Source organism: Phoca vitulina, unplaced genomic scaffold (assembly GCF_004348235.1).
Source record: "Phoca vitulina isolate PV1807 unplaced genomic scaffold, GSC_HSeal_1.0 scaffold59, whole genome shotgun sequence".
In the NCBI taxonomy this organism is placed as follows: Eukaryota; Metazoa; Chordata; class Mammalia; order Carnivora; family Phocidae; genus Phoca; species Phoca vitulina.
The window spans coordinates 1,607,103-1,630,420 of record NW_022589762.1 but is presented as its reverse complement, the minus strand read 5'-3'; the positions used below and the strand labels follow the sequence as shown (position 1 = coordinate 1,630,420).

Sequence of the window (23,318 nt, the reverse complement as noted above, 5' to 3'; positions counted from 1 at the left end):
GGGGGGGGGGGGGGGGGGGGGGGGGGGGGGGGGGGGGGGAGCAGTAAGGGGAGGTAGGCCTGCGGGAGGGCCAGGAATCTCCCTCTGATGTAGCTGGTGCTGCCTGGCTGGCTAGAGCTCACTCACCGTGCCCGCTGCCAAGCCATGTGAAGGTACAGATGTCGCCGCTGACACCCTCCAAGTTGTCTCTCTTGTGTTTCTACCTCTCTGGTTTTATCACTCCCACTTTACCACTGGTGAATCCCACTCTATTTTTGTGTGTGGCTGGCAGGTGCAGTCGAGAGACAAAGGGAGGGAGGAGCCGACCAGCAGCTCCTCCAGGGGGCAGGCGGTGCTTCCTCCCGCCCACGGTGCCTCCTCTGTGCCCAGTTTCCTCCACTCTCCACCCTGCACCCCACACGCCCCCAGGGCCTTGCCGGGACCCCTCAAGGCCCGCCCGAGTGCCTGTCCACAGGGCCGTCTCTGGGCCAAGCCTCTGGCTCCGCCCTGCTGCCCTGCTTGTGTGGCCCTGGGCAGAAGCTGCCGTGCGTCTTTGGGCACCTTTCCCTGTGGACCCTGTCTTCCTCCTCCCGTCCTTGAGACCGGCCTAGACTTCCTACAGTGTTAGAGCCATCCTTGTGGGCCTCATGTGAAGAGAGCCCAACAGACACTTGTGGCCTGACAGATTGGTTTTCCCAGCCAGGCCACCAGTCGCTACGGGAACCACAGTCTGGCTCCTCTTTTGAGCGCCTTCCCCAGCCCCCCACTCCGAGGAGGCCACGGCCAGATTCACGTCAGCAGCTGCTCCCACTGCGGGCTGTGGTTTTGGGGAGCCGCGGTTTAGGCCTCTCATCTTTATGGGAAGCCTGCCCAGGGCTGGCCTGATTAGAATTGGATGGTGGCAATAAAGGTCTCCCTTCCCTGCCATGGGGCTGAGCGTGTAGCCGAGCACGGCCGGAGTTGGCCACACGCCGTAGCGGGTTTCCTTCCTGGGGCCCCTGGTCACTGTCTGCAGCTGTGTGGTAGGTCCGCTCGGCTCCGGTTACCCAGACGGGACTGAAGTCAGGCTCTTGCTTCGTCAGGGCCTGGGTAACTGGATGAGGTTAGGTGCCCACTCCTCGCCCTCCTTTGGGAGCATCTGCGGGAGAGCCAGGCAGCTGTGTGTGGTGGGTCCTGACGTGACAGCAGGCCATGGGGGGTACGGCCTCCGCTGGAGTGAGGCCACCTTCCAGTGAGAAAATGTGCCTTCTGCCCAAACAGAAGTTGGTTTTATTGATTTTTTATTTTTAAAGGAATGAATGAAGGAAGAAAAAGACGAAGAACATTAGAGGTCAGAGTCTGAGAGAGCCTGAGACCGAGCTGGAGACAGAAAGAGTGTCAGAGAAGAACAGACACTGACACAGTGAGCAGCAGATAGGCAGAGAGAGGGAGAGGGAGACCACAGGGAGAGAGGTACTGAGGGTGGCCGGGAAGAGCCCGTGGCGACATTGCTTATGGATTTATCAATCCTGACTTGTTCACAATTCGTGCCTGGGATCAAGTACTTACCAGTCTCTGAAGTAGTCTTAATGTAGAGATCCATTTAATAATAATAGGATTTCTTGAGCAATTGCTGTGTGCCAAGTACTGTGCTAAGTCATTTAACATGACCTCTTTTAATTTTTATGACAGTCCCATGAGGGAGCTCTCATTATCCTCATTTAATACAAGAGGAACAGGTGCTCAAAATCAGGCCCATGGGTAGCGAGGAAGAGCCGGGACTCCGACCGCAGGTCTGTGGGAACCCAGTGCCTATCACTGTAAACATATGTGATGCTGCTTTCTTCTCTTCTATTTGATCCCATGCAGTCCTCTCTCCCCAAACTGACTGTGAGCGTCCCCCACCCCTTTCTCACCCCCTCCCCCCGCCTCTGCCATGGCTCTCTGCTTTCTTCTTGCCAGCAGCCGGGCACACAGACTCACTGTGAAAGCCTGTCTTACCTCTGTGTACCACTGTATGTTTCTAGAGCCTTTCCTGAGCAGTGATTCTATGAGGGGATATTATCTTCTACATCCTATAGAAGGGGAAACTGAGGCTCAGTGAGAGTCAGTGACTGCCTAGGGTTGCATTGCACTACACAACTTTTAGGTGGTAGAGCCAGGATGCAAATCCACAGTGTCAGAATTCAAATCCAGTACCCTCCAACCCTCACTGGTCACCTCTCTGAGGTGCTGTGTTCCTCATAGCAGCCACTCCATCTTCAAAGGAATGACCAGGGAACCAGAAAGTGATTTGCATTTGGGATTGAGATGGGTCTGGTGGTGGGTAGAAAGATGTTGAGGCAGTTAAGGACAGAGTAGGCCCATAGAAACTTCCATCTGGGAGCTGTAGCCTCCCAAGCAGAACATCTGAGTAATGGCTTAGTGGGTGACTGCTGGTGGTTTTGGAAAGTCTGCCGTCTTACAGAGTAAAGTGCTGCTGCGTCAGGTACGAGTGAGGAGACCCACAGTTTGGGGGGCATGCGTTAGTGACCAACAGGCCTGACGTCAGGGCAGCATGGAGAGCCAGGCGTGGCCGAAGGGACCAGAAGCAGTGTCCACAGACGGTGGGATCCATGCCTTGTAATGTTCCATTTACCTTCTTTAAAGGGAGATAACTAAGAAAGCAAAGGCAGATTTTGTGCTCGTGCTACTTTGCCTCACGGTTGCAGCAAAAGGCCTGAGGCTCGAAGGACCTGCCATGTTGTCCTGATCTCAGATCTGCTGCCCCTCAGAGGGACTAAGCCGTCCCATCTGCACGGTGGCAGGGAGGGTGCCCGTGGAGGCGCCCTGGCCCCAGTGGGAACAGCAGCAACAAGTTGGCGTGGCCTCTCCTTGAAACCCTGGCTGGGTCCTCAGGAGATGACAGCTCTCAGAGAAAAGCAAATAGCCAAACAGAACAAGCAGCCACTGTGCGAGTCTTTTCACTCAGAATTAAAACAAAAACCAAAAAAACCTTATGATCAACACAATACCTAGGGGCCGCATGGTGTCATAACTTCCATCTTCCCAGGGTCGTGTGAGGCTTTCCAAGGCCCGGGCCCTCTGATAGTCAGTCACTCCACCCGCCAGTCAGTATATCAGAATCTCAAAATGTATCCACAAGCCACCTCAAGTAGAATATTTTTGCTGTAATGAAGTTAGAAACAATGGTTGTATTTTTTATAATGTTGCATTTTATTAAGAATAAATTATTGGTCTTAGGAGAGAAACTCTATTATATTAATAGATAACTGTGTGTTGAGCTACATCTGACTGGCTGACACTGTTAAGTTTTATGGATGCTGAGTTAAATATCCATTTTGATTTGCAGTTTCTTCTATGTTTTGGACCCACCCTACTTTTGTTTTTTGTTTTTAATTTTCAAGTATTTTTTGGGACGATGAAAAGCCTGTAGGGCATAGGCATTGAGCCTCTTGTGCTCAGTGGATACAGTCTCTTCTATCCCTTCCCACCTTCCATCCCCAGAGAGAAAGCGAGAAAGAAGGAGGCTACTTCAGTGAATATCACTTTCTAGGCCTAAATTATACTAGGTTCCCAGGTCCTCCGGTCTCCTCTTTGGTGTTGTTTTTATAACTATAAAATATAGGAAGTGTTCCCTGAGAAATGTGCAAAATTTGTAAGTGTCCTGAACAGATGATATTAAATCAGTTACCTCAGATCCTTTGGCAGAAGGGAGGATATAAATTCTAAATGGGATTGCATCAACCAGCTCAGATTTTCAGAAGTGAGGAGTAAAGACATAGGAAGGGCTGGCTCTTCCAGAGCCTCTGACCAGGATCTTTGTGTGCTCTGGTGTAATGTAGACACTGGATTCTTCCCCCTGCTCCAAAGAAGAGACTCGTGCTAGATGCAGCCGTGACAGAGGTGCCAATATTGTGCCCCAGAGGAGCAGAGTGAGGAACTGACTTGGGTGACAAGAGCTGAATTTATACCAAGAGAAGAAGGCTGGAGAAAACCCTCCAGGCCGAGGGGCCTGGTTCACCCAGACATGCAGGAAGGGTCTGGTCTGTGGAAACAGGAACACACTCTGCCGTGTGGGGACACCATGGCTTCCTATGTCGGGACTGAGGCTGGGCTCTGGCTATGCTGCCTAGGAGGAGGGCGCAAGGTCTAGCTTCCCAAGCGCCACTTACCAACTGGAAAACTCTATCAGCAAGTTGAGTAGAAGCCTGTAGGGGAGAGGGAAAGGAAGGAACATTTGGCTATCCTCAACCACAGTGATTTACCTGATGTAAGAAAAACTAAAATAAAGTATCATGAAATTGTGACAAGCCCCATTAACATGACATACTCATTAAGAGCTCTGATAACTAGTGATATTTAAAGAAGGAAAAAAAAAACCCTCGCAAAAAGACATGAAGTGATTTACTGCAGGAAAAGAAAATATAGGTCCCTTGAGATCACTGATACAGGAGAACAAAGGAGGTCCTGGAGGTGGCTGCATCTGATCGAGGTGAGAGCCAGCTCCTCAAGGTTGGGCACAGGTACTTGCGAAACCTGGGAGAAGCATCTTTGGGGTCATGCCCAGCGTTTCTCTATTAAGTGAACGGCACATCCAACCAGAACCTGCTCTTTGTTAATGGAACGGAATCCCCTTTCTACACTAAAAATGAGATTATGTAAAATCTCGGATTTATTTGAAAGAGGGAGGGTTTTTTTGTGCCTGATGCATTACCATAAAATGACACCGTCTTACTCCTTATTGCCTAATTAGTGATATTGTACTTCTGTGCGAAATGGTGTGTTTAAACATTGCCAATCGATTTAAACAAAAGATTTCAAAATACTGTAGGATGGAGCACGGTGAAACATTCCTGCCAGCCCGCACTCTCCGAGGGTAAGGTTTTTGTCATTTCAAGGTATGCCTTCACAATGGGAACCTAGCAGAAGACGAGAAATTTTCTTCAGCGCTCAGCTTCCAGATCCTGGCCATGAAGGAAAGGCCCTTCTCTTTCCTTCATCCAGGGCTTTGCTGGTCCTAGGGCTGGGCTGGTGTTTTTTTAATTAAAAATATTCAGGGTAGTACAGACCCAGCTGGATATTGGGCTCAGCTGGGATCTATTGTTCATCTATTTCCTTCCTCAGTATACCCTTAGTGAGGACATATATAAACTCTGTGTCCTAGGTGTGAAAAACATAGAATGAGAATAATATAGTTCCTTTCCTTGAGGAGGTCAGCAGAGTGGGAAAGCAGATGTTTTTGTGGAAAATTGAAATATAACCTGGTCAGCAAGGAGGATGGTAGAGAGATGAAGGAGTTTCATGGCAGCCTTGAGAAAGAGTACATTCGTCAGAATGGCCAGTCTGCTGTAACGAATACCCCCCAACTCTTGGTGGCTTAACAGGACAAAGTGGCTTACATCACAGTCCAACTAAGATTGGCAGGGTGGTGACAGGGGACATTGAGGTACCCAGGGTTCTTCTGTTTCGAGGCTGTGCCATCCCCTTGGGCCTGGAAATTTTCCTCTGGGTTGGAGGGTTGCACCCAAAGTTTTAAGGTCCAGGCCTAGAGGTGGTGCTCATCATTTCCTGCAGGTTCCTTTGGTTCGAATGCAATTCTGGGAAATAGGGTCTCGTTCTGTCCTCCCGTGGAGGAGAAACGGGTTTGGTGAACATTAGTGGCATATTCAGTACAAGGAGCAACTTGTCCACCCTGGGAAGTCAGAGCAGCTCGATGAGAGGTGAGTATTGAGGGTGTGTAGGGTTTGCCTGGTGAAGATGTTGAGTGCTGGGTGCCGGGAGGGAGCAGGGGTGTGAGAAGAGTATTTCAGGGAAAGGAATTGGAAGTAAGTTGGATGTGTCTTCAGATAGAGCTGGATTTAAATATCGTCCCACAACTAGCAATGATGTGACCTTGAGCCCAGTCCCTGTGTGTCCCAGGTGTCAGCTTCAGCCCTTCATCCCATGCCCTCTCCCAGATTTTGGCCATTACCTAGGGACTTCCTTGCCCAGCCCCCACTGGCTCCAAGGGTCAATGCTATTGCTCTGTGTCCTTCTCTCTGCTTTGGACAAACCCTGATGTGGACCTGTTCCCCTTTGATTTACAGACACACACACACACTCTCTCTCTCTCTCTTTCTCTCTCTCTCCAGTCTCACACAAGGTTTTTGTGAGTATATCAGCCTGTACTCAGGTTTTGGGAAGCTCAAGGGAGTTCACATCATTGTAATGTGAATATTGAATGTTTGAAATTTCTGTGCTTAAAAAAGCCCTCCAGACATTTTTGCCTGCCCAGGCCTTAGGGTTTTAATATATTTCTTGTCCTTTCTACTTCTCCCCCTTTACTGCCCCCAAACTGCTTGAACTCACTCTCCCCATTTTTATTATGCAGAGCAGTTCAGCTCTATCTAGTCCCTACCTCTAAACTCAGCCCAGAGCCTTCTTCTGTGCATCTACTTACGTGCCTTCCCACACAGTGGGCCATATCCACGGCTGTACCTTCCCACATGATGGGCCCTCGAAGGGGGGTCTCACCCCACCTCCTTGGACGAGGGAAAAGGGGTGGTAGAGAGATTCATTTCCCCATTGCTTTGAATGCAGAAGCAGATGGGGCCAATTTTTGTTTTAAGTAACTTTTTCTTTCTTTTATATACAATTTCACTAAGGGTCAAATGGGACTGTTGCCACAATTGCAAGGTTGTTGAGAGAGATAAGATAATAGATGAAAATGTGTCGTGCAGCGCCTGGCACATAGTAGTTTTAATTAAAACACAGCTGTCCTGTCCTCTCCCGCCCGCCCTCAGAGTCCCAGGGTATTAAAAGGCACAGTGCTGTGTGGTCAGTGACGCGGCATCTCAGGGGGAGAGTGTGTTATGGGGAGGAGCGAGAGGTGGAGCTGCAGTGGGGTAGTGGGGCCAGATAGCTTCATGCTGTGCTTTTATCCAAGGAGATGGGCCTTTATCCTCTGCATTCAGAAGTCAGAACTTAGCACATTAGATATAAATGGGAGGAGAACCTTGTTAAGTAGCTGTCTGTTTCAGCAGAAATCTTTTTACTAAGATTCACGATGTGGCTCCAAGTAGGTTTAAATTTGCAGAGCACCTGCAGGAGAAGAGGGGTCATGGCTCTAGGACACCACACCTGCAGGGGGGTGGCACATTGCCGTCCCCTCCCAGGTGCGCTGCCGCGTACCGGCCCTGCCGGCAAGACCCATGGAAACTTGTTACCCTGGGAGCTGGTTTGCGTGAGTGGCTGACCAAGCTGGACGCTGGGGGGGGGGGCCCATGTATTCCTCCCGCAGGCCGCTGCTTCTGAGAGCTCTGCACCTTCGCTTCTCTTTAAGAGGTAGAGGAAGAGAGCCGCGGGCCAGCTGGGCGGTTGACCGTGTTGGGCCTGCCATGTCCGCAGTCTCCCAGAGCTCTGGGGTGCCCCGGGCCCACCCAGCAGGGGGCCTTCTCCTGCCCCGGCCTTGACAAGTCTTTGGGCCATCCAGCCTCTCTGCCTGACACCTCTGGGGATGGAAATCCATTTGGGGGATATCTGTAATGGCGAGAAAGGTCTCTCTTAGAGCGGCCTTCCTTTATCTTCTACCTGCTGCACTTCATTTTGCCATCTGGAGGGGAAAAAACGTATTCTCTCTTCCTCAGGACATCCTTGTTGATATCAAAGCCTGCAGCCCTGTGCCTCTTGGTCATCTTCCCTTAGGCTAACCATCCGCTTCACTGCACCCTCTCCCCCTATCCTGGCCACTCATCCGAGCTCTGCTGTTTGCCTTTGACCCACAATTCCCCAGCTCTACCTGGCCCCAGGGATAAGAGGCCCTTGCTTCCTGTTAAGGGCAGCTCATTTCCATCAGTGTAGCCTGAGATTACATGCTGCCTTCCTCCTCCCCCTCCCTTCTCCCCTCTGCTCCCATCCCTCCTCCTCTTCCTCTCCCTCCTCCTTGTCCTCTCCCTCTCTCCTCCTCCCCCTCTCCCTCCTCCTTGTCCTCCGCCTCCCTCCTCCACCTCCCACCTCCTCTTCCTCCTCCTTGTCCTCCCCCCCCCTTCCACATCACACTGTTTACTTGTGTTGAACTTTCAGGCAACTGGAATTCCTCAGTCATTTTTCATATGTGCTGGTAAGCTTTGTTTCTCCCATTCTGTCTGCGGATAGTCCCTTCTCTTGGAGATTTCCTAATAAATGTTTTTCATTGACACACTTTGCCCCTTTTTGGGCTTTTTTGCCTGTTTTTTTTCCCCCTTCCCCTTTCCTGCTCTGTGATATTCTTATTTTCTTTCCCACTATGAATACCGTGTTTCAGTGACTGGAGGAGTTTGGGGCTTCATCTATTTGATAAGCTTTTTTCCCCAGGAACACTTATGCCCCCTCTGACCCTCTCGCATTTTCCCATGCAGGTGTACTTGCTCCCTGCGTCCTGACCCTGCCATCGAACACCCCTGGGAGGTGTCCCTGGCTTTCTTGCCCTCAGGCTCATCAGGTTCTACCCTGCATCCTACACTGGGATATCTGAAAAAGTCCACCCCTGGGGAAAGTAGGAGCACTTTCCAAACAAAGGTCCTGTGAGGACACTTGGGGACACTTTACTCCCAAGAGCAAACACTGACTAGGATGTCTTTTTTTGCTATGATGGGATCTGGTAGAAAAGATTCAAGTTACCAAGATAGAGAATATGTTCTAATGTCTTGCAAATGAACCAAATACCCTTCCCTTAATGGAAGAAGAGATGTGTGCATGTGTTTTTAAATCACTGATAATGATAGCGGGGATAACAGTAATAGTCCTCACGTGCCTGGCACTGTGCTCTGTGTTGTACACACCTTTGTTATGTAGTCCAGACAGCAACTCAAGGGAGTGGGTGTGCATACCTCAAAGCCTGGCGGGGGCGGTCCTTAAGCCTGCCCTGATCCCATGGCTGGAGAGTGGAGCCGGGGTGAGACCCTCTCTGTGGAGCCAGGACTCAGAACTAAGAAGTCATAGTTTCCCACAGGACAGGAGGGAGCACAGTGCTTGGGATCATGGCTGTGCCACTGTTGCTGCCCCTCTGGGCCTCAGTTTCTCCCGCGGTAAAGATGGGATTGGATTAGATGTGCTTAAGACTGTTAGCAGCTACATATGTCTGAGATTTGACATCTCTGTCATTTCAGAGCCAGCTTCCTTTGGGAAACATTGTTGTCACAAGAAAAAAATTGCCTACTATCAAAATGTTTTCTAGTCTTGGACAAAGTGAAAGGTGTTAGTGCCAAAAATAGGAAACCATTACTATAGGAAACGGGGGTAGAGATGAGGATAAGGGGGGGTGGATGGGCTAGCATCCAAAACTGAACAGGGACATGGTTCTTAGGGAGCCACAAGATTATACATCTAATTCTCTACCCTGCATTTCAAGCCTGCTAGAGATAGTGAATGTCAAAGTTGTAAGGGTCCTCCTCTCAGCTCCAAACTCAGAAACTTGTGTGACAGGTCAGGAGGGGTCCCCAGCAGCTCACCCCTTCATTTTATGTCAGTGGGCTCCCAGCCCTTGGAAGACAGAGACCTCTGAGGCCATATGGCCCAAGCTTCCAGAGAATTTAGATCGGGTGGGCCCCCAGGTGTACCATCCCTGGTACTTGTGTCTTCAAGAGCAGGCTGTGGTAGACCAGGGCTTTCTTTTGGAATATGGAACTCGTAAGACTCTTTCAGCCTCTCTTCTGACAGCTCATCTGCCAGACTGACTGAATGCAGTATAGTTGGGACAAGGAGTCCGGAGCCCTCCTGTTGTTTCAGGAAGCTCCTCTTGTCCATCTACCCCGAAGACCTGTGATTTGCCAGCTCACTCTACAGTTAACCACATTCTTAGTAGGAATTAATGAATCCAGGTGATAAACTGTGATCAAGGATAGTCAAGATTTCCTAGCTTAGATGTAGGGAAAGCCTGCATTGAGCCCCATTGGTAAGAGATGTTGAGTTTTTCACCCAAAAACAATTTCTAGACGGTCCCCAATTTTTGAACTGCTCTTTTATTCATTGTTAGGTTGGTGTTTTAAACGTAGAACATTGTAAATGGCATTTAGGTTTCCAGGCTGGCCTGCTTAACCCATAACACAGCTGAAACACTCCCTATTACCATGAATCATAAAATAGTAAAATAGTAAAATAGTATTTCTGTAAAATAGTATTTCTGCAAATGAGGAGTATAGAATTGCAGTTGCAGACTCCCTCTGTCTTGAACCACTTTTGGAAGGCCGTCAGCAGTCCCAGCCAGAATATAAACACATTTACACTGAAGTGTAAAAGCAGGATGTCCGATTAATCTTTACTGTGATAAGAGGGAAGTGAGGAAGGAGTGAGAGGTTCCTGGAGCTCTCTGGCCTTGTCCGGGGAAGCAGCAAGGAGAGCGGTACAGTTGAGGGTTCTTGTATGTGTAGCTCTTGCCGTCTCCAGTGAGCATTTCTTCCAGGGTCTTCTAAATATCCCGTGGACCAGCAGGTCCAGAGCTGATAGGAACAAGGGTGGGTAGCAGGCAGGGAAGATGCTAGAGCTTCTGTAGTTTTGAGCAGGACAGAACCTGTTGGCAGCCTGCCTTCTGGTTCAGAATGGATGGGCTGGGCCTGCTCCACAAAACAGCTTCTGGTCCTTTCCAGGTCGGCAGTCCCATGCCCACCAGTACATCTGGCTTTCTACCAGGCACAGGCTAGCCCGAAGCACCCCTTCCTCCAGGGGCACCACCCTATTCTTCTAAGATGGGAGCTAAAGTGGTCAGAACAAGGAGACTGCAGTAAGGTCCCACTACAGCCCAGACTGGGCACACTCTGCCCTTAGGAAATTTAAATCCCTCCACTCTCTTGGCTGATTTTCTCTACCAAGACTTGTAAATTGAGATTCCCAACTTAAGAATTATTTATTCTTCCCTGAGTGGATCCCCTCTCTCTGCCTCTCTCCCTCCCTTTCCTCCCCTTCCCACCCCACTTTCCCCTCCCTCCCACTCTCCCCCTCCCTCCTCCTCATCTGTCCGCCCTCCCTGTCCCTCTCTCCCTCTTTCCTACTCTCCCCCTCCTTCTCCCCGTCTCCCTCTCCTGCTTCCCTGCATCTTGCATTTACTAAAGCTACTCACTGACCATTGGAAATGCCCAATTAAATCCTGAATGCTGTGTAACTTAAATTCAAATTGTACCCCAGGAATTCTGACACAGACTGTGTTTCCCATTGATTTAAAAAATTAAGTGATATAATGTAATTCATTATTATGTAATAAGAGCCTATTATGGATTGTAATTTTTCAGTGACTAACTCAATTTTACTTATTAGTGTTCATTTAAATCTTAGCTTATTATATGTTCAATTCTACAAGTACTAGAACCATTTTCTTCAAAAGTCAGCCATTCGGATTTTTTTCCATCAGTTTAGACAAGACTTTCTTCCTTCCTCTTCCTCCAAAAACATTCAGATAAGTTAAATTTTCTCCTACATTTAAATCAGTGACTGAATAGGAGCAAACTGGAGGATGATTAATTTTTGACCAGAAGCACCAAACTGAAATGAATTTTTATTAATTTCAAAATCTGACATTCTGAGGACCCTTTAGTAGAACCTGGGCTTCTACGCAGTGAATCAGTTCAGTGCAGAAACGAACCTGTATCTTGAAATGCAACTTTAAGATAACTTCAAACCAAGCTGCAGTTTCATTAGGAATGTTCCCCTGATTTACATTTTTTTGGGTTTAGTAAATTCAATTCAAATTTATTTCCTCCTAAATGAATTTTTACTACCGGAAGGCCCTTGTATGGAAATGATCTTCTGTCATTATGTGGTTTGCCTGCCCCAGAGGGTGAGATGGCCTTGAAACTGGAGTGCTGACCAGGGCGTGGAGAGTTACTTTCAAGGCTGCATATGCGTGCGCAGACAGCTGAGGCAGGAGGGAAGGGCACCCTCAGGAAGGAAGGTGCTCGTGTTTGTGCCTTTGCCCTTTAGGACAAAACACTCCGATTTGGCAGTTCAGCCAAAAGCATCTTTAAAGGCAGCTGGGGAGCTGCCTGCCTGTCTTCCTCCCGACATGGCCCTGTCCCCACCTCTGCCTCCCCCACCAGGGAAGTGGCTTCTGAGGAGGCTCCTGAGGTGTACTGCTCTCCATTGAGCCTGAGGCCTCCCCTCCGAGGCTCCTGAGACATGAAGATGACTGACCATTTCAAGATCCCTTACAACTCCAGATACTGTAGACCCTGCACGTGAGCTAGGGGTGCTCTCGGCGTCACTGAGTTTCTCCATTACCAAATTGGGAAGACATCAGTTTTAAGAAACAGAAATCGAAACGAATTTAATAGAAAAGGTAAATTCCTACAGTGTTTTTGATAGAAACTCTTCATTTTCTACTCTGCAGCTCTTCGGCTGCACAAGGGTAGGGCAGTCAGAGGTGGGGGGTGGGTGCGAAGGTTATACAAGGGATCCCAGAATGAAGGGAAAAGGACAGAGAACCTGCCCGATAAGCACTGTTGTCCTGGCTGCCATGGCTGGCATTCATTTTGACAAGGCCATCAAGAGGTGACATGCAGAGCAGCATATTTATTTTGTGTGATTCTTAGTTTTCAAGGTGAGGGATGCATTTTGATGTCCTCTTAATTGTTCTTAAGCATATATTATAGGCTATCATCCAAAACTCTTTTCTAAACTTTCCCTGAAGCAAATATTTTAGCTCTTGTAAGTTAGGTATTGGCCGCATAAAGGCGTTTCTCCTGATACTTGCTGTGAGTTTGTTCCTTTTGACCTTCGCCAGGTGGCTCCAGGTTGTTCTATTATCACATCATGCCCACCATCTCCTGAGGAACTTTGATGCATGGATCCTCCTGATCCTTCCTGCTCTGTCGTCTTCAGTGTGGCAGCTCTGTCCTCAGAGAGCTCCCCTGACATCGTAAGATGGCTGTAGCCATTTCAGACATCCCAGGCAGAAGCAGCAACGTCCAGGGGACTGGAGGCATCTCTCCCCTGAGTGTCTCTTAAGAGTGAGGAAGCTTTTCCCAGAAGTGTCCAGCAGACTCTGCCATGTCTCATTGACCAGGAGTTGGTCAAATGTCCCTTTAGCAAGGAGAGTGGGATTATCTTGACCAGTTGAGATGAATTAGGACTTACCTCCATCACTGAGAGAGGAGTGTCACAACCAAACAGAATCTGGGCCTTTCCAGCCAGGGAGAAGGAGTGATGGCTTTTGGGCAGCCAGTGATGCCAGTTTCATCATCTGTCTTCCTGGACTCAGAGAATACTGTCCACCTATTTATTTATTTTAAGAGTTCAGCTTTTTTTTTTTTTTTTTTAAGGTTTATTTATTTATTTTAGAGAGAGCACGAGCAAGGAGAGGGGTGGAGGGATAAGCAGACTCCCCACTAAGCGTGGAGCCCAATGAGGATGCAGGGCTCGATCCCACGACACTGAGATCATGACCTGAGCAGAAATCAAGAGTCAGCCACTTAACCAACTGAGCCACCCAGGCGCCCCAAGAGTTCAGCTTTTTATTAACTGTGTTACAGAAGACGGTTAGTCAAAAAGACCAAAGCCCATGTCATCATCAGACTCTTCAGATTCTTCTTCCTTTGCTTCCAGCTCCTTCTCCTCAGCTGGGGCAGCCGTGGTGGGGGGAGTGGGACCTCCTGCTGGTGTAGCAGCAGCTGCTGGAACAGGGCCCCCAGCCCCTACCTCACAGAGGAGGCTCCCGATGTTGACACCGGCCAGGGCCTCTGCAGACAAGCCCAGCCACAGGGGTTCAACACTTCTACCCGCTGCTTTAATGAGGGCATAGATCTTATCCTCCGAGACTGTCACCTCATCGCTGTGCAGGATGAGGGCTGAGTAGATGGAGGCGAGCTCCGAGAAGGAGGCCATGGCGTGGGCGCGCTGCTGGTCTGCGGGTGAAGTGAGGGCCTCACCCCAGCGCGGCCTTAGCTCCCTCAGAAAGACCGAGCGCCTTAGCGGCAACTGACGAAAGCCCATACTGACCATTGACATTTTTTGAATCTTTTGTCCTGTGCAAAAATAAGTGGGTTTTTTTCCTCTTTAAGTTATAATGATTAGAGAAATGATTCATTGCTGACCTTGGGCCTCTGCTTCTTCTTGCCTGAGCTGGACAATGTGGAGGCCCTGCTTTTGATCATTGGGTTGACTGACAGGATTTTAGAGTCGGAAGGCCTTTAAGAACATGCAGCTCAGTCTTTCCATTTTACAAATAGGGAAACTGAGGCTCATGCTGCGAGGGACGTGCCCAGTGTCCCATAGCTAGGTTACCCGAGCATGCCTGTGATACCTCACGTCTCATTTCGTGTCTTTTTTTCTACTTTCACGATGCTTGGTCCCCTTTCCTTCCAGATAATCAGTGCTATTGTGCACTTTTAAGCTTTTCTCCCTGTTAAAACTTGCCCAAGAACTGAAGAACTAGATAGCAGTCATTTATAGCCCAACATGAATATTAGATATTTCATATTTTAAGTCTTCTCTTGAATCATTTAAAGACATTTCAAGCATTTATTAACAGGCATGAGAATTATTTTGGGGGCAGGAGAACTTCAGTTCTCTTCTTGGTCTCTCAGAATCACACCGGTGTCTCGTCTGCCTTCTTCATCCTGGAAGGCGCAACCTTCTCAGCAGCCACAGCAGAGAAGAGAAAGGGACCTTGCTTCACTTGGGAAAAGCATCCTGCCTGACACCATCCTTAGACCCTTCATTTGATCTAAAAATGTTTTGTGAGTAAAGTACAAGCTCTGTTGTCTTCTTCTCTGTAAGCAGAGGGTGAGGTGAGGCTCATGGATAACAGGCCACAGGCCCTGAGAATGCTCCAGGCCCCATAGATGGCCCGCCATCCAAGGTAGACTTCTCTTCTCCATAAAGAGATGCCTTGTATCTGGAAATCTAAGTGCCCCATCATAGAAGGCTAGGAAGCCTATTTGTACTATAAAAGTTTTGGGTTTGTTTTTCTTTTTCTATGCAGATAAGATTCATCATGGGGATCCCATGAAAGGAGTAGTTAGCATATTTACCCTGGAGTATCTACCTTGGTGTATTTAGCAAGTGACTTGATTTCCACACTGAGTGCTGTTTTTTTTTTTTTTAAGATTTTTATTTATTTATTTATTTGACAGAGAGAGACACAGCAAGAGAGGGAACACAAGCAGGGGGAGTGGGAGAGGGATGAGCAGGGAGCCCGATGCGGGGCTCGATCCCAGGACCCTGGCATCTTGACCTGAGCCGAAGGCAGACGCTTAATGACTGAGCCACCCAGGTGCCCCCACACTGAGTGCTGTTTAAAGTGACACATATGTAGTCTTTCCCTGAAGGGACATGCCTCCGAACTCTTCAGACCATCAGGCCAGAGAAGCAACATGCTAGTGCCAAGGAGGTGGCGTAGGGGGTTGTGTCTGTAGTCCTGTTTCTGAGCTGTCCTTCCCCAGTGCCACCATGTGCCGTGGTTACTGCCTCATCTTCTTCCCCTTCCAGTAGCCCTCGTTCAGTGCTGGGGGCGTTTAGGCTGAGACCATTCTTTGTGAGGGGCAGTCTCACCCATTGCAGGGTGTTTAGAACCCTTGGCTTTCACCCCCGCTTAAGTCCGCACCCAGTTATGATGACAGCCAGGAGTACCTTCCCTTACCTCTGACCACCTCCTCGGGGACAGGCTGCTCCCGGTGGAGAAGGTCCATTCGACACAGAACCAACCAAGCCTGTCCCTTCCTCTGTTTTTAGGGCAGTTTTCTGACTCTAGAGGAGGAGGACACTTTTTTTGTTCACCTGGCTGCTGACACATTCCAGTGTCAGTCAGCAAACAAATGAAATAAACATTGATTATCATCCCCCCCACTCCTCTTCTCCCTGCACACCCGTGGGCCTTTCACTCATGTGTTCTGGATACATTTTCACACCAGAGAGATTGCTAAACAGAGCCCGAGGGGGTCGCGTGGGGTATTGTGACTGGAAGATCTTCACAGCAGGTCTGCTTCTTACCAAATCTCAGGGAGCAGAGCCCCAGGCTCTGTTCTTCGGTGCCCAGGCAGGCATGTGACGTCTGCACACCCACCACTTCAAAAGGGGGTCTGGGGTTGGGGAGGCTTGGCAGTTTCTTGGACATCAAACAGCGCTTGCAAAACAAATTTGATGAGTTATGAATGAATCAGAACCAGACGAGTTACATTTCTCTCCGAATGCATATTTAAAACTTTCTACACACACACCAGAGAACACCCGTACCTTCCCAGAGGATGGGGGTCTTGGCCACGTGTCCTGCAGGATTTGCGAAACCAGGGTCGTTTTCCACAACATATCTGTCCTCATCCCTTCCCTTTCTTTGGCCACCAACCATCCTGGAAGGTCATGCACTTGGGCTCCTTTAAAGGGCTGGGTGAAACCAGGTGACAGGCTTCTGCACACTCAACTGGGAAACCTCTGTGTGTGGAAGTTCAAGGTGTCCTCCCACCCCCGCCTTGAGAGGCTGGGTTCTCACAGTGCCAACTTGGAGATAGGCTGGTGGAGGCGGGGGTTTGGGAGGTGGCAGGTCGTGGTGGTTACAGGGAGGAGGCCGACAACCGAGAGGCGCTCACTCTTAATTTGGCTTTCTCTTTCTTATCCTTCTATTCAGGTCTCATTAAATGTCACTTCATCTGACAAGTCTTCCCTAAGCTCCTATTCTGAATCCTCTTTCCTGTTATAACCTTTTATCTTGCCCTATATTGCCCTTTTCTCTTGCTCTTGTCTCTTATAGAACTTAAAACAGTCTGTAATTATGTATTTATTTGTATGGTTTTCTGTCACCCCAGTAGCTGGGCGAGGTTGAGGACCTTATCTTCTCTCCGCTGCAGTATCCCCAGTACTTAGCCCAAGGCTGGCAGCTAAGAAATAGTTGTGGGATGAATAAATGGTGACAGTCTACTCCTCTTGGGTTGATGATTTTGAATAAGGGGGTAGGCAGAGGGTTTGGTGTACATGGTCTATGTTGGGGATTAACCTTGACTTGGAGGTGCTCAGAGAGGCAGGAGGGCGAGCTGGACAAACCTGGGACCGCTCCATGTAAATCAAGTAGCCCACTTGAGATCTAGTGCTTCCATAGGAGCGCCACGCGCTGTAGAATCCAGGCCTTGGGATGAGATCCAGAGGGAAGAAGGCCAGTTGACAACTTATACGATGTAGATGAGTGATTTCAGAAGCACAAGGTAGTATTTTCAAAAATAAAATGAGACATTGAGAGAATGGCAGCGCCTGGGGGTTGAGTGTGCTTCTGACCTGGGAGGAGGCACTATGAACGGAGCAAAGAGCTCAGGCTTTGCCATTAAGCCCGCCTGGGATTCTAGATTTCACCACTGACTGGCTGTGTGGCTCTTAACCAAGTTGTTTATGCAGTCTGTATTTTTACCTGTAAAATGGGGCTGGTGATAGCTCCCTCTCTGGGGTTTCATGAATATTCACTGAGCTGACATGTGTGCTTCCCTCATACTCAGGGTCCAGTGAGTGTTGGTTTTTAGTTCTTTTTCTCTTTTGAATAGCCAGCATGGCCGATTTCAGATTTCTCCTGCTCCCCAACCTGGTCTGTAGTCAGTGATCAAATATACTAACTCTTCGTCCTGAGGTACATATGGTGCACATGGCATGTACCCATCATTGTGCTAAGGGTGGTAAAGGTTCAGAAGAAACACGTTTCTCCTATAGAATGTCTCCCCTATTGACATATTCCTTGGGGGAATATATCTTTGCTTCTAATATCTCTGTTTCATATTTTATATATAGCTCTGAATAAAGTGATTTTCAGTTGATATTTATATAGGAAAAGTGTATATTGATAGCCCCCAAACTCAATATAACATTTTAAAGAAAAGTCTCAAGTTATCTTTCAATACAATTGGTGAAACATGAGAAACATTTGTAGGTGTTTTGTAGAGCCCACATAGTGCCAATAAAGGGGATGTGCTTTGGGGCTGTTTTGGGGGGCTAAGAGAGTCATGTGACTACATCCAAGTAACACTGATCCATTCCCCAGGGGAGGAGTCTTGGCCATATATGTTGGAGGATTTGCAAAGCCAGTGTAATAGCGAGGTAGACCAGACAGCTTTTCCAACCCCCATCACACCCCCAACACACTCTTCCTTTCCCTTTTCCTGACTGCCAACCTTCCTAGAAGGAGGTCATCCATTTGGGCCCTTTTAAAGCTCTGGGAGAAACCAGGTGACTGGCTTCTGCACATTCAACTGAGAGATCAGGAAGTGCTATTTTAAACATTTTACCTCCTAATGTGATAGTTTATATGATAGTTATGTGCTGTACTTTGCTTACATTTTAGGAAATACATTATAATATATTTTGGTTTGGGGTTGATGTAAATCAAAACATTATAATTTTTCCTATTTAAAATAATGGGAAATAGGTTACCATTTCGCACAGCACATCTGACTTTCAGAAACAGATTACCAAAATGTGCCTTTTCCCATGTGGTCCTTATCTTCAAAGAATGTATAGTCTAGTTGGGCTGAGAAGACAAACAACAAGAATTGAACTTTCTCATAAGGAACATAACATAAGATGGTATACAGTTAAATTAGGTGTTGGAGAGTGCAGTCTGGTCTGTTGATTCTATAGGGATTAGAAAAAGCAGAATCACTTGGGTGGGGGGAGATTCTGGAGAGGTTTCATGGAGGGGACTAGACCTGCAGGAGCTTTAAGAATGGCAGGGCTTGGTACTCTGTGTCTCAAATGAATAAATAAAAAATATAAAAAAAAAAAAAAAAAAAAAAAAAAAAATGGCAGGGCTTGGTTAGGATAGGAATAAACGTATAGGCCATGGTTGTTGGAATGTCATGCTTCAGAAGTTGATGTATTGTATGGTGACTAACATAATACAATAAAATTAAATTAAAAAAAAAAAGAAGTTTCTTCCAATGAACATTCCTCAAATACCTATAATGCACCAGGTACTGTGTTAAATATAAAGGGGTAAGCCAAGAAACATAAAACATTGTATGATGCCAGCCTCCCATCTCTTTATGGAGAAGAATGAGAAGACATGTACATTGAACATGCACACACACACACACACACACACACACACAGCATAATTCAAATAAAACAGTTACAGCATGCTGAAAGAGAGGAATAGCTAGAGAGAGCACTGTTCAAAAGAGGGGAGATGATGTGTGCCTGAGAGGTCAGCATGGCTTTGGCCAGAATAGCTGTGTTAGCTGAGATGGTCTTAAGGCAAGACCATGACTAGGGCTTCACACGTTATTAATAGCTGGTCTGGCAGCATTCATCAGAATGGATACCACTGGCTAGGAGAGCTGGTGCAGGGTTCTGGAGCCTTCTGCCCTGCCTGGCATAAACCCTCTGTTTAGTGGATTCAAGGGAAGATCCGGGGGGCCTGAGAAAGGGGGCCTGGGTGGTGCAGGGCATTTGGGAAACTCAGGGAAATGGCCATTTACCAACCAATATGGAGGTGTCTTAATATGTCAGGATCAGTTTGTACTTACCGTACCTAGTAGCAGAAGATCAGCCCAAATTGGAACCCCTGAGTCAGCCAATGAAGTCAGGTTATCTCCCTCTCCTCACTCCACCCCAGAAAGAAATATGTGTTTCCCTCATAACAAATACCTTGGTTTGGGGGTTTTTTGTTGTTGCTGGTTTGTTTTTTTGAGGTTGTTCCTCCTGGCTTAACCTGAGGATCTAACTTAGGTCCCGAGTACCCACCTGCCCCCCCTGCCCCCGCATAGAAATAATGGAGAAACGTGGTTCCTTTTCCAACTACTTTGAGCATTTGAATTACTCCGATCCAAGTGCCCCCACTATCCAAGGCCCCTGCATCAGACCCCTGGACCTCCCCTGTATCCTGTAAATAGAAGATCTACGCCTAGCAGGGCAGAGGGCTCCAGAGCTCTGGGCCAGCTCTCCTGGCTGGTGGTATCCATTCTGACAGGTGGGCGATTTTTAAATATTGCTCCCTGGTCCTTAGGCCTTCCAGTGAGAAGCAACCAATCACATTATACCCCACAGAAGTCTTGGTTTGGGGTGAGGTGTGTTATTGTTAGAATTGTTTTCCTAAAAACAGTAATCAAATACCTTTAAAAATTTTGTAAGCATCCTTTCTATATATCAGTATGGTTAAAAAAAACCCCAAATACCAATAATCCTCATGAACCAACAAACGGTTGGAAGTGGTCTGTCAATGGTTGTAATAATAAGAAATTCACTGGGAGGAGTCATCATGTGCCTGAAATTTGATGACTCTGGGAAGACAAATGGTGTTCCATCTGTGTGCATACTTGTATCCGAGAGAAAGAGAAAAAGAGACAGAGACAGAGAGAGAGAAAGAGACAGAGAGAAGGGTGTCTGTGCCACTCTGTATTTTGGGCATTGTTTCATAAGATTCTTAACTGGCTTGTACCACCATACACACAGTGTTCTATTAGCAGTTGTTTGGCCAAGAATAAAGAATTGCTAATTATATTTTAGAAATACAGTTTAAGGAGCTGAAGTTTAAAATAACTGTCTTGAGCTTCAGAAAACTCATCTCTGGAAACCATCCATGGAAGGATATTTGTACTTTCCAAGGGGGTCTGGCAGGGCAAAAATAGGTCAGGTTTTTCTACATTTCAGTCAGTGCCTCCTGAAAGGTTACTCGTACATCTCTTTAAAACGCTAATTGCCTTGCTTTCTCAAGAGCCAAGACCCATCCAGTCCTCCAACCAAATTCTCACCTAAAATCAGAAGGTTTAAAATCCAGTTATTTTAAGTGATGCATACTCTTAAAAATATGTGTCTGGTTATGTTGTGTATAAACGGCTCATATCAGAGATGCAGCAAGTCAAGCTATATAAAATTTAGTAACACATGCCAGAGAAGAGACAGAGAGAGATAGGAGAGAGTTGGGGGGGGGAAGAGAGAGACAGAAAGAGAGAGGGAGAGACTGACTGATATCCTTATCCTTTCCTCCAGGAGAGGCTTGCATTTTACTTTTAACCCGTTTCTAAAAATGGCAAACGCAAAGTAAGAAAACAAGTTTATCTGTGGAAGGAAGGAAGGAAGGCCAGGGAGAGGAATCTGATCTTCAGCTTGGTGTGATTTTATTTTTATCAGACTTGTTTTTGCAACAGAACATCTGGGGGGAGTGACTAGTGCAGAGTCGGGGTCTTACCTATGTTTCAACAGCTTCGTTAGGGTCATCCTTAGAGATTCATTTCACCAGGGCCGTGCTGGAAAATATGAACTCTTTAGGGTAGGATGAAGTAGTGATATATGATAGAGTGTCCTAAGTGAGGTGTTGGCGATATTGCTAATAACAGCAGTGTTCGGGTTTATGCTGTCTTTCTCTGAGGGTGTGCGGGTAGCTCGCCTTGCTTCCCTTTCCTATGAAGAAGCCTGGGATTGGTCGGGGTGCCTCGTTTCTGAAGTCTGGGGGAATGATGTGGAGCGAGGTGCTTCAAGGTTAGAGGTGGATCCCAACCCAGTCCTCACAGGGCTGGCGATGACATTTGGCACTGGTGCATATGATCTCAAAGGCAGTAACGGGCAAACATGATCAACCTTAGATTGGTGGGATCTCAGAGAACTGGGCCCAAGTTTCTCAGTTTGGCAGCATCCCAGTAATTCAAGTGTATTAGGGGAAAAAGCATTAGGTTAGTTTTTCGTTCACTGATTCAATCATTCAGTGTCTATTTCTTGGTCACTTGTGCAGTGCCCAGCGCAGTGCTCCAGCCCCTACTTGAGGCGCATTGGAGCTGGATGCTTGTCATCTCCATCTTCCCAATGGCCCTTCCCATTGGAAGCTGCAGCTGTAACTGGGTATTTTGTGCCATAGAGAAGGAAGAAGGTAATGGGTAATGGGGGCAGGCGGGGATCTTATGTATCAGCATGGTTGTGTAGTGATGGTGAGAGCCATCTCTCGGCTACCTTTTAGTAGAAGGGAACATGAAGCTTTCAAAAGAGCCCTATTTTCCAGTCAAGTGAAAGACCTGCTGAAAACCCAGGGGTCTGGGTGGGTATTGGCATGCAGGTGCCCTTAGCTTCGGCACCGGGAGCAGTCCATCAGGCAGATCTTGCTGAATTAGGAACCCTCCCCAGGCCATCAAGTCAGGGCCATATATAATTTGGGATTCTGCAGTTCACAGAGTGCTACCCCACTTTCTTACACTTGTAGAAACTGTGCTCCAGTAGCATTTTCGGATTGGTCTGTGCTGGGCCTGGCCACGAGAACATCAGGCACTGTGGATACACGGTCCCTCTAGGAGAGGTCTGGGGGTCTGACTTTGGAAGAGAAGGAATGTGTCCATGAACTTTAACTTCTCTACAGACAATGCTGAAAGCAGACTTGATGGCTTCTGTGGTTGTAGTTTTATAAGAATATGAACCTCTCTGGAGTGTTGTTGAAATACAGCCACCGTTATGAGCATGACTATTACTTATTTGGCAGGACCCTACCTGCTGATTCTCATTCTCTCAAGAGCGTAAATTAATTCATATGGGTTTGGCCTTGCTCGGAGGTTGGGAAGGGGAGTGGGGTGATCAATGGGACTTGCTCTCAAATCCCTAGTTGTTTTACTCCTTCTTTTACTTGTCATTTTCTCTGCTACTTTTATGTTATTTGCACAGGCTTGGGGGACCAGAGGTAGGAACTGGCATTTGGATTAATGGCTAGATAATCCAGAACAGTCGAAGAATGAAGAAATAATGTTTATGTTCTGTTCTGGGTTATACATTTTTATGTGGTGATGGTGAGAGAAATAATGACTTTAGTTTCTTAAGTATGTACTTCTCGCATTGATATTAAAATTAGCTACTGTTTGCATTTGCTAAGTGCACATCCACCATGGTAGAGGGAGAGAACTCAAGGGTCAGTCTGGTAGAAGGAAAGAAACCACAAATTTAGTTGTTGCTGCTGGTTTCACTCAAAGTAGAGATTCAGATTAGCACATACTATCTGAATTAAACAAATTATACTTTAAAGAAATTAGGCAGGTCTGCATTTGAGGAAATCTTATTATAATTACTAGTAAAGGAAATTATTGCCAACAAAATTCTGGATTTTAATTTATCTGATCTGCTTAAAGCATGATACACCTGTATATGTGATGAACCATTTTTTTTTTGAAACTAGAGACCTGGGTAGAGAGTAGGATTTGGTTCTTAGAAGGCAGAGCTTAGAATTTTAGAAAAGGAGGTGTTTTATCTAGGTCAGGTATTATTACTGTTAATATCTTTGCCGTTTACCCAGAATGCAGTCTCTGCCATGTTTGAGGCGGTGCTCCTTCCTCGCTCCCTCTTGCCCCCACCGTGTTTGTTGTGTGCGGACTGTGTCTGGGATGACAGCAGACGCTGAGGTTATGAGGGCGAACAGTTCGGTGTGATTTCTGCCTTTGTGGAGCTTAGGGTCTGATGGGAGAGACGAACAAAGG

The 23,318-nt window shown here is 47.4% G+C and overlaps 2 protein-coding genes across 11 annotated transcripts in view; one reads left to right on the top strand and one right to left on the bottom strand.

Moving 5' to 3' along the window:
• CACNA1C (calcium voltage-gated channel subunit alpha1 C) overlaps positions 1-23,318 on the top strand; it is a 665,215-nt gene that overhangs the window by 141,681 nt on the left and 500,216 nt on the right. The gene's annotated exons all lie outside the window — the stretch shown is intronic.
• LOC116623637 (60S acidic ribosomal protein P1-like) lies at positions 13,368-15,044 on the bottom strand. Its single transcript, XM_032390978.1, has one exon. It carries the CDS (start codon positions 13,909-13,911, stop codon positions 13,444-13,446), a length of 468 nt encoding a protein of 155 aa, XP_032246869.1. The 5' UTR covers positions 13,912-15,044; the 3' UTR covers positions 13,368-13,443.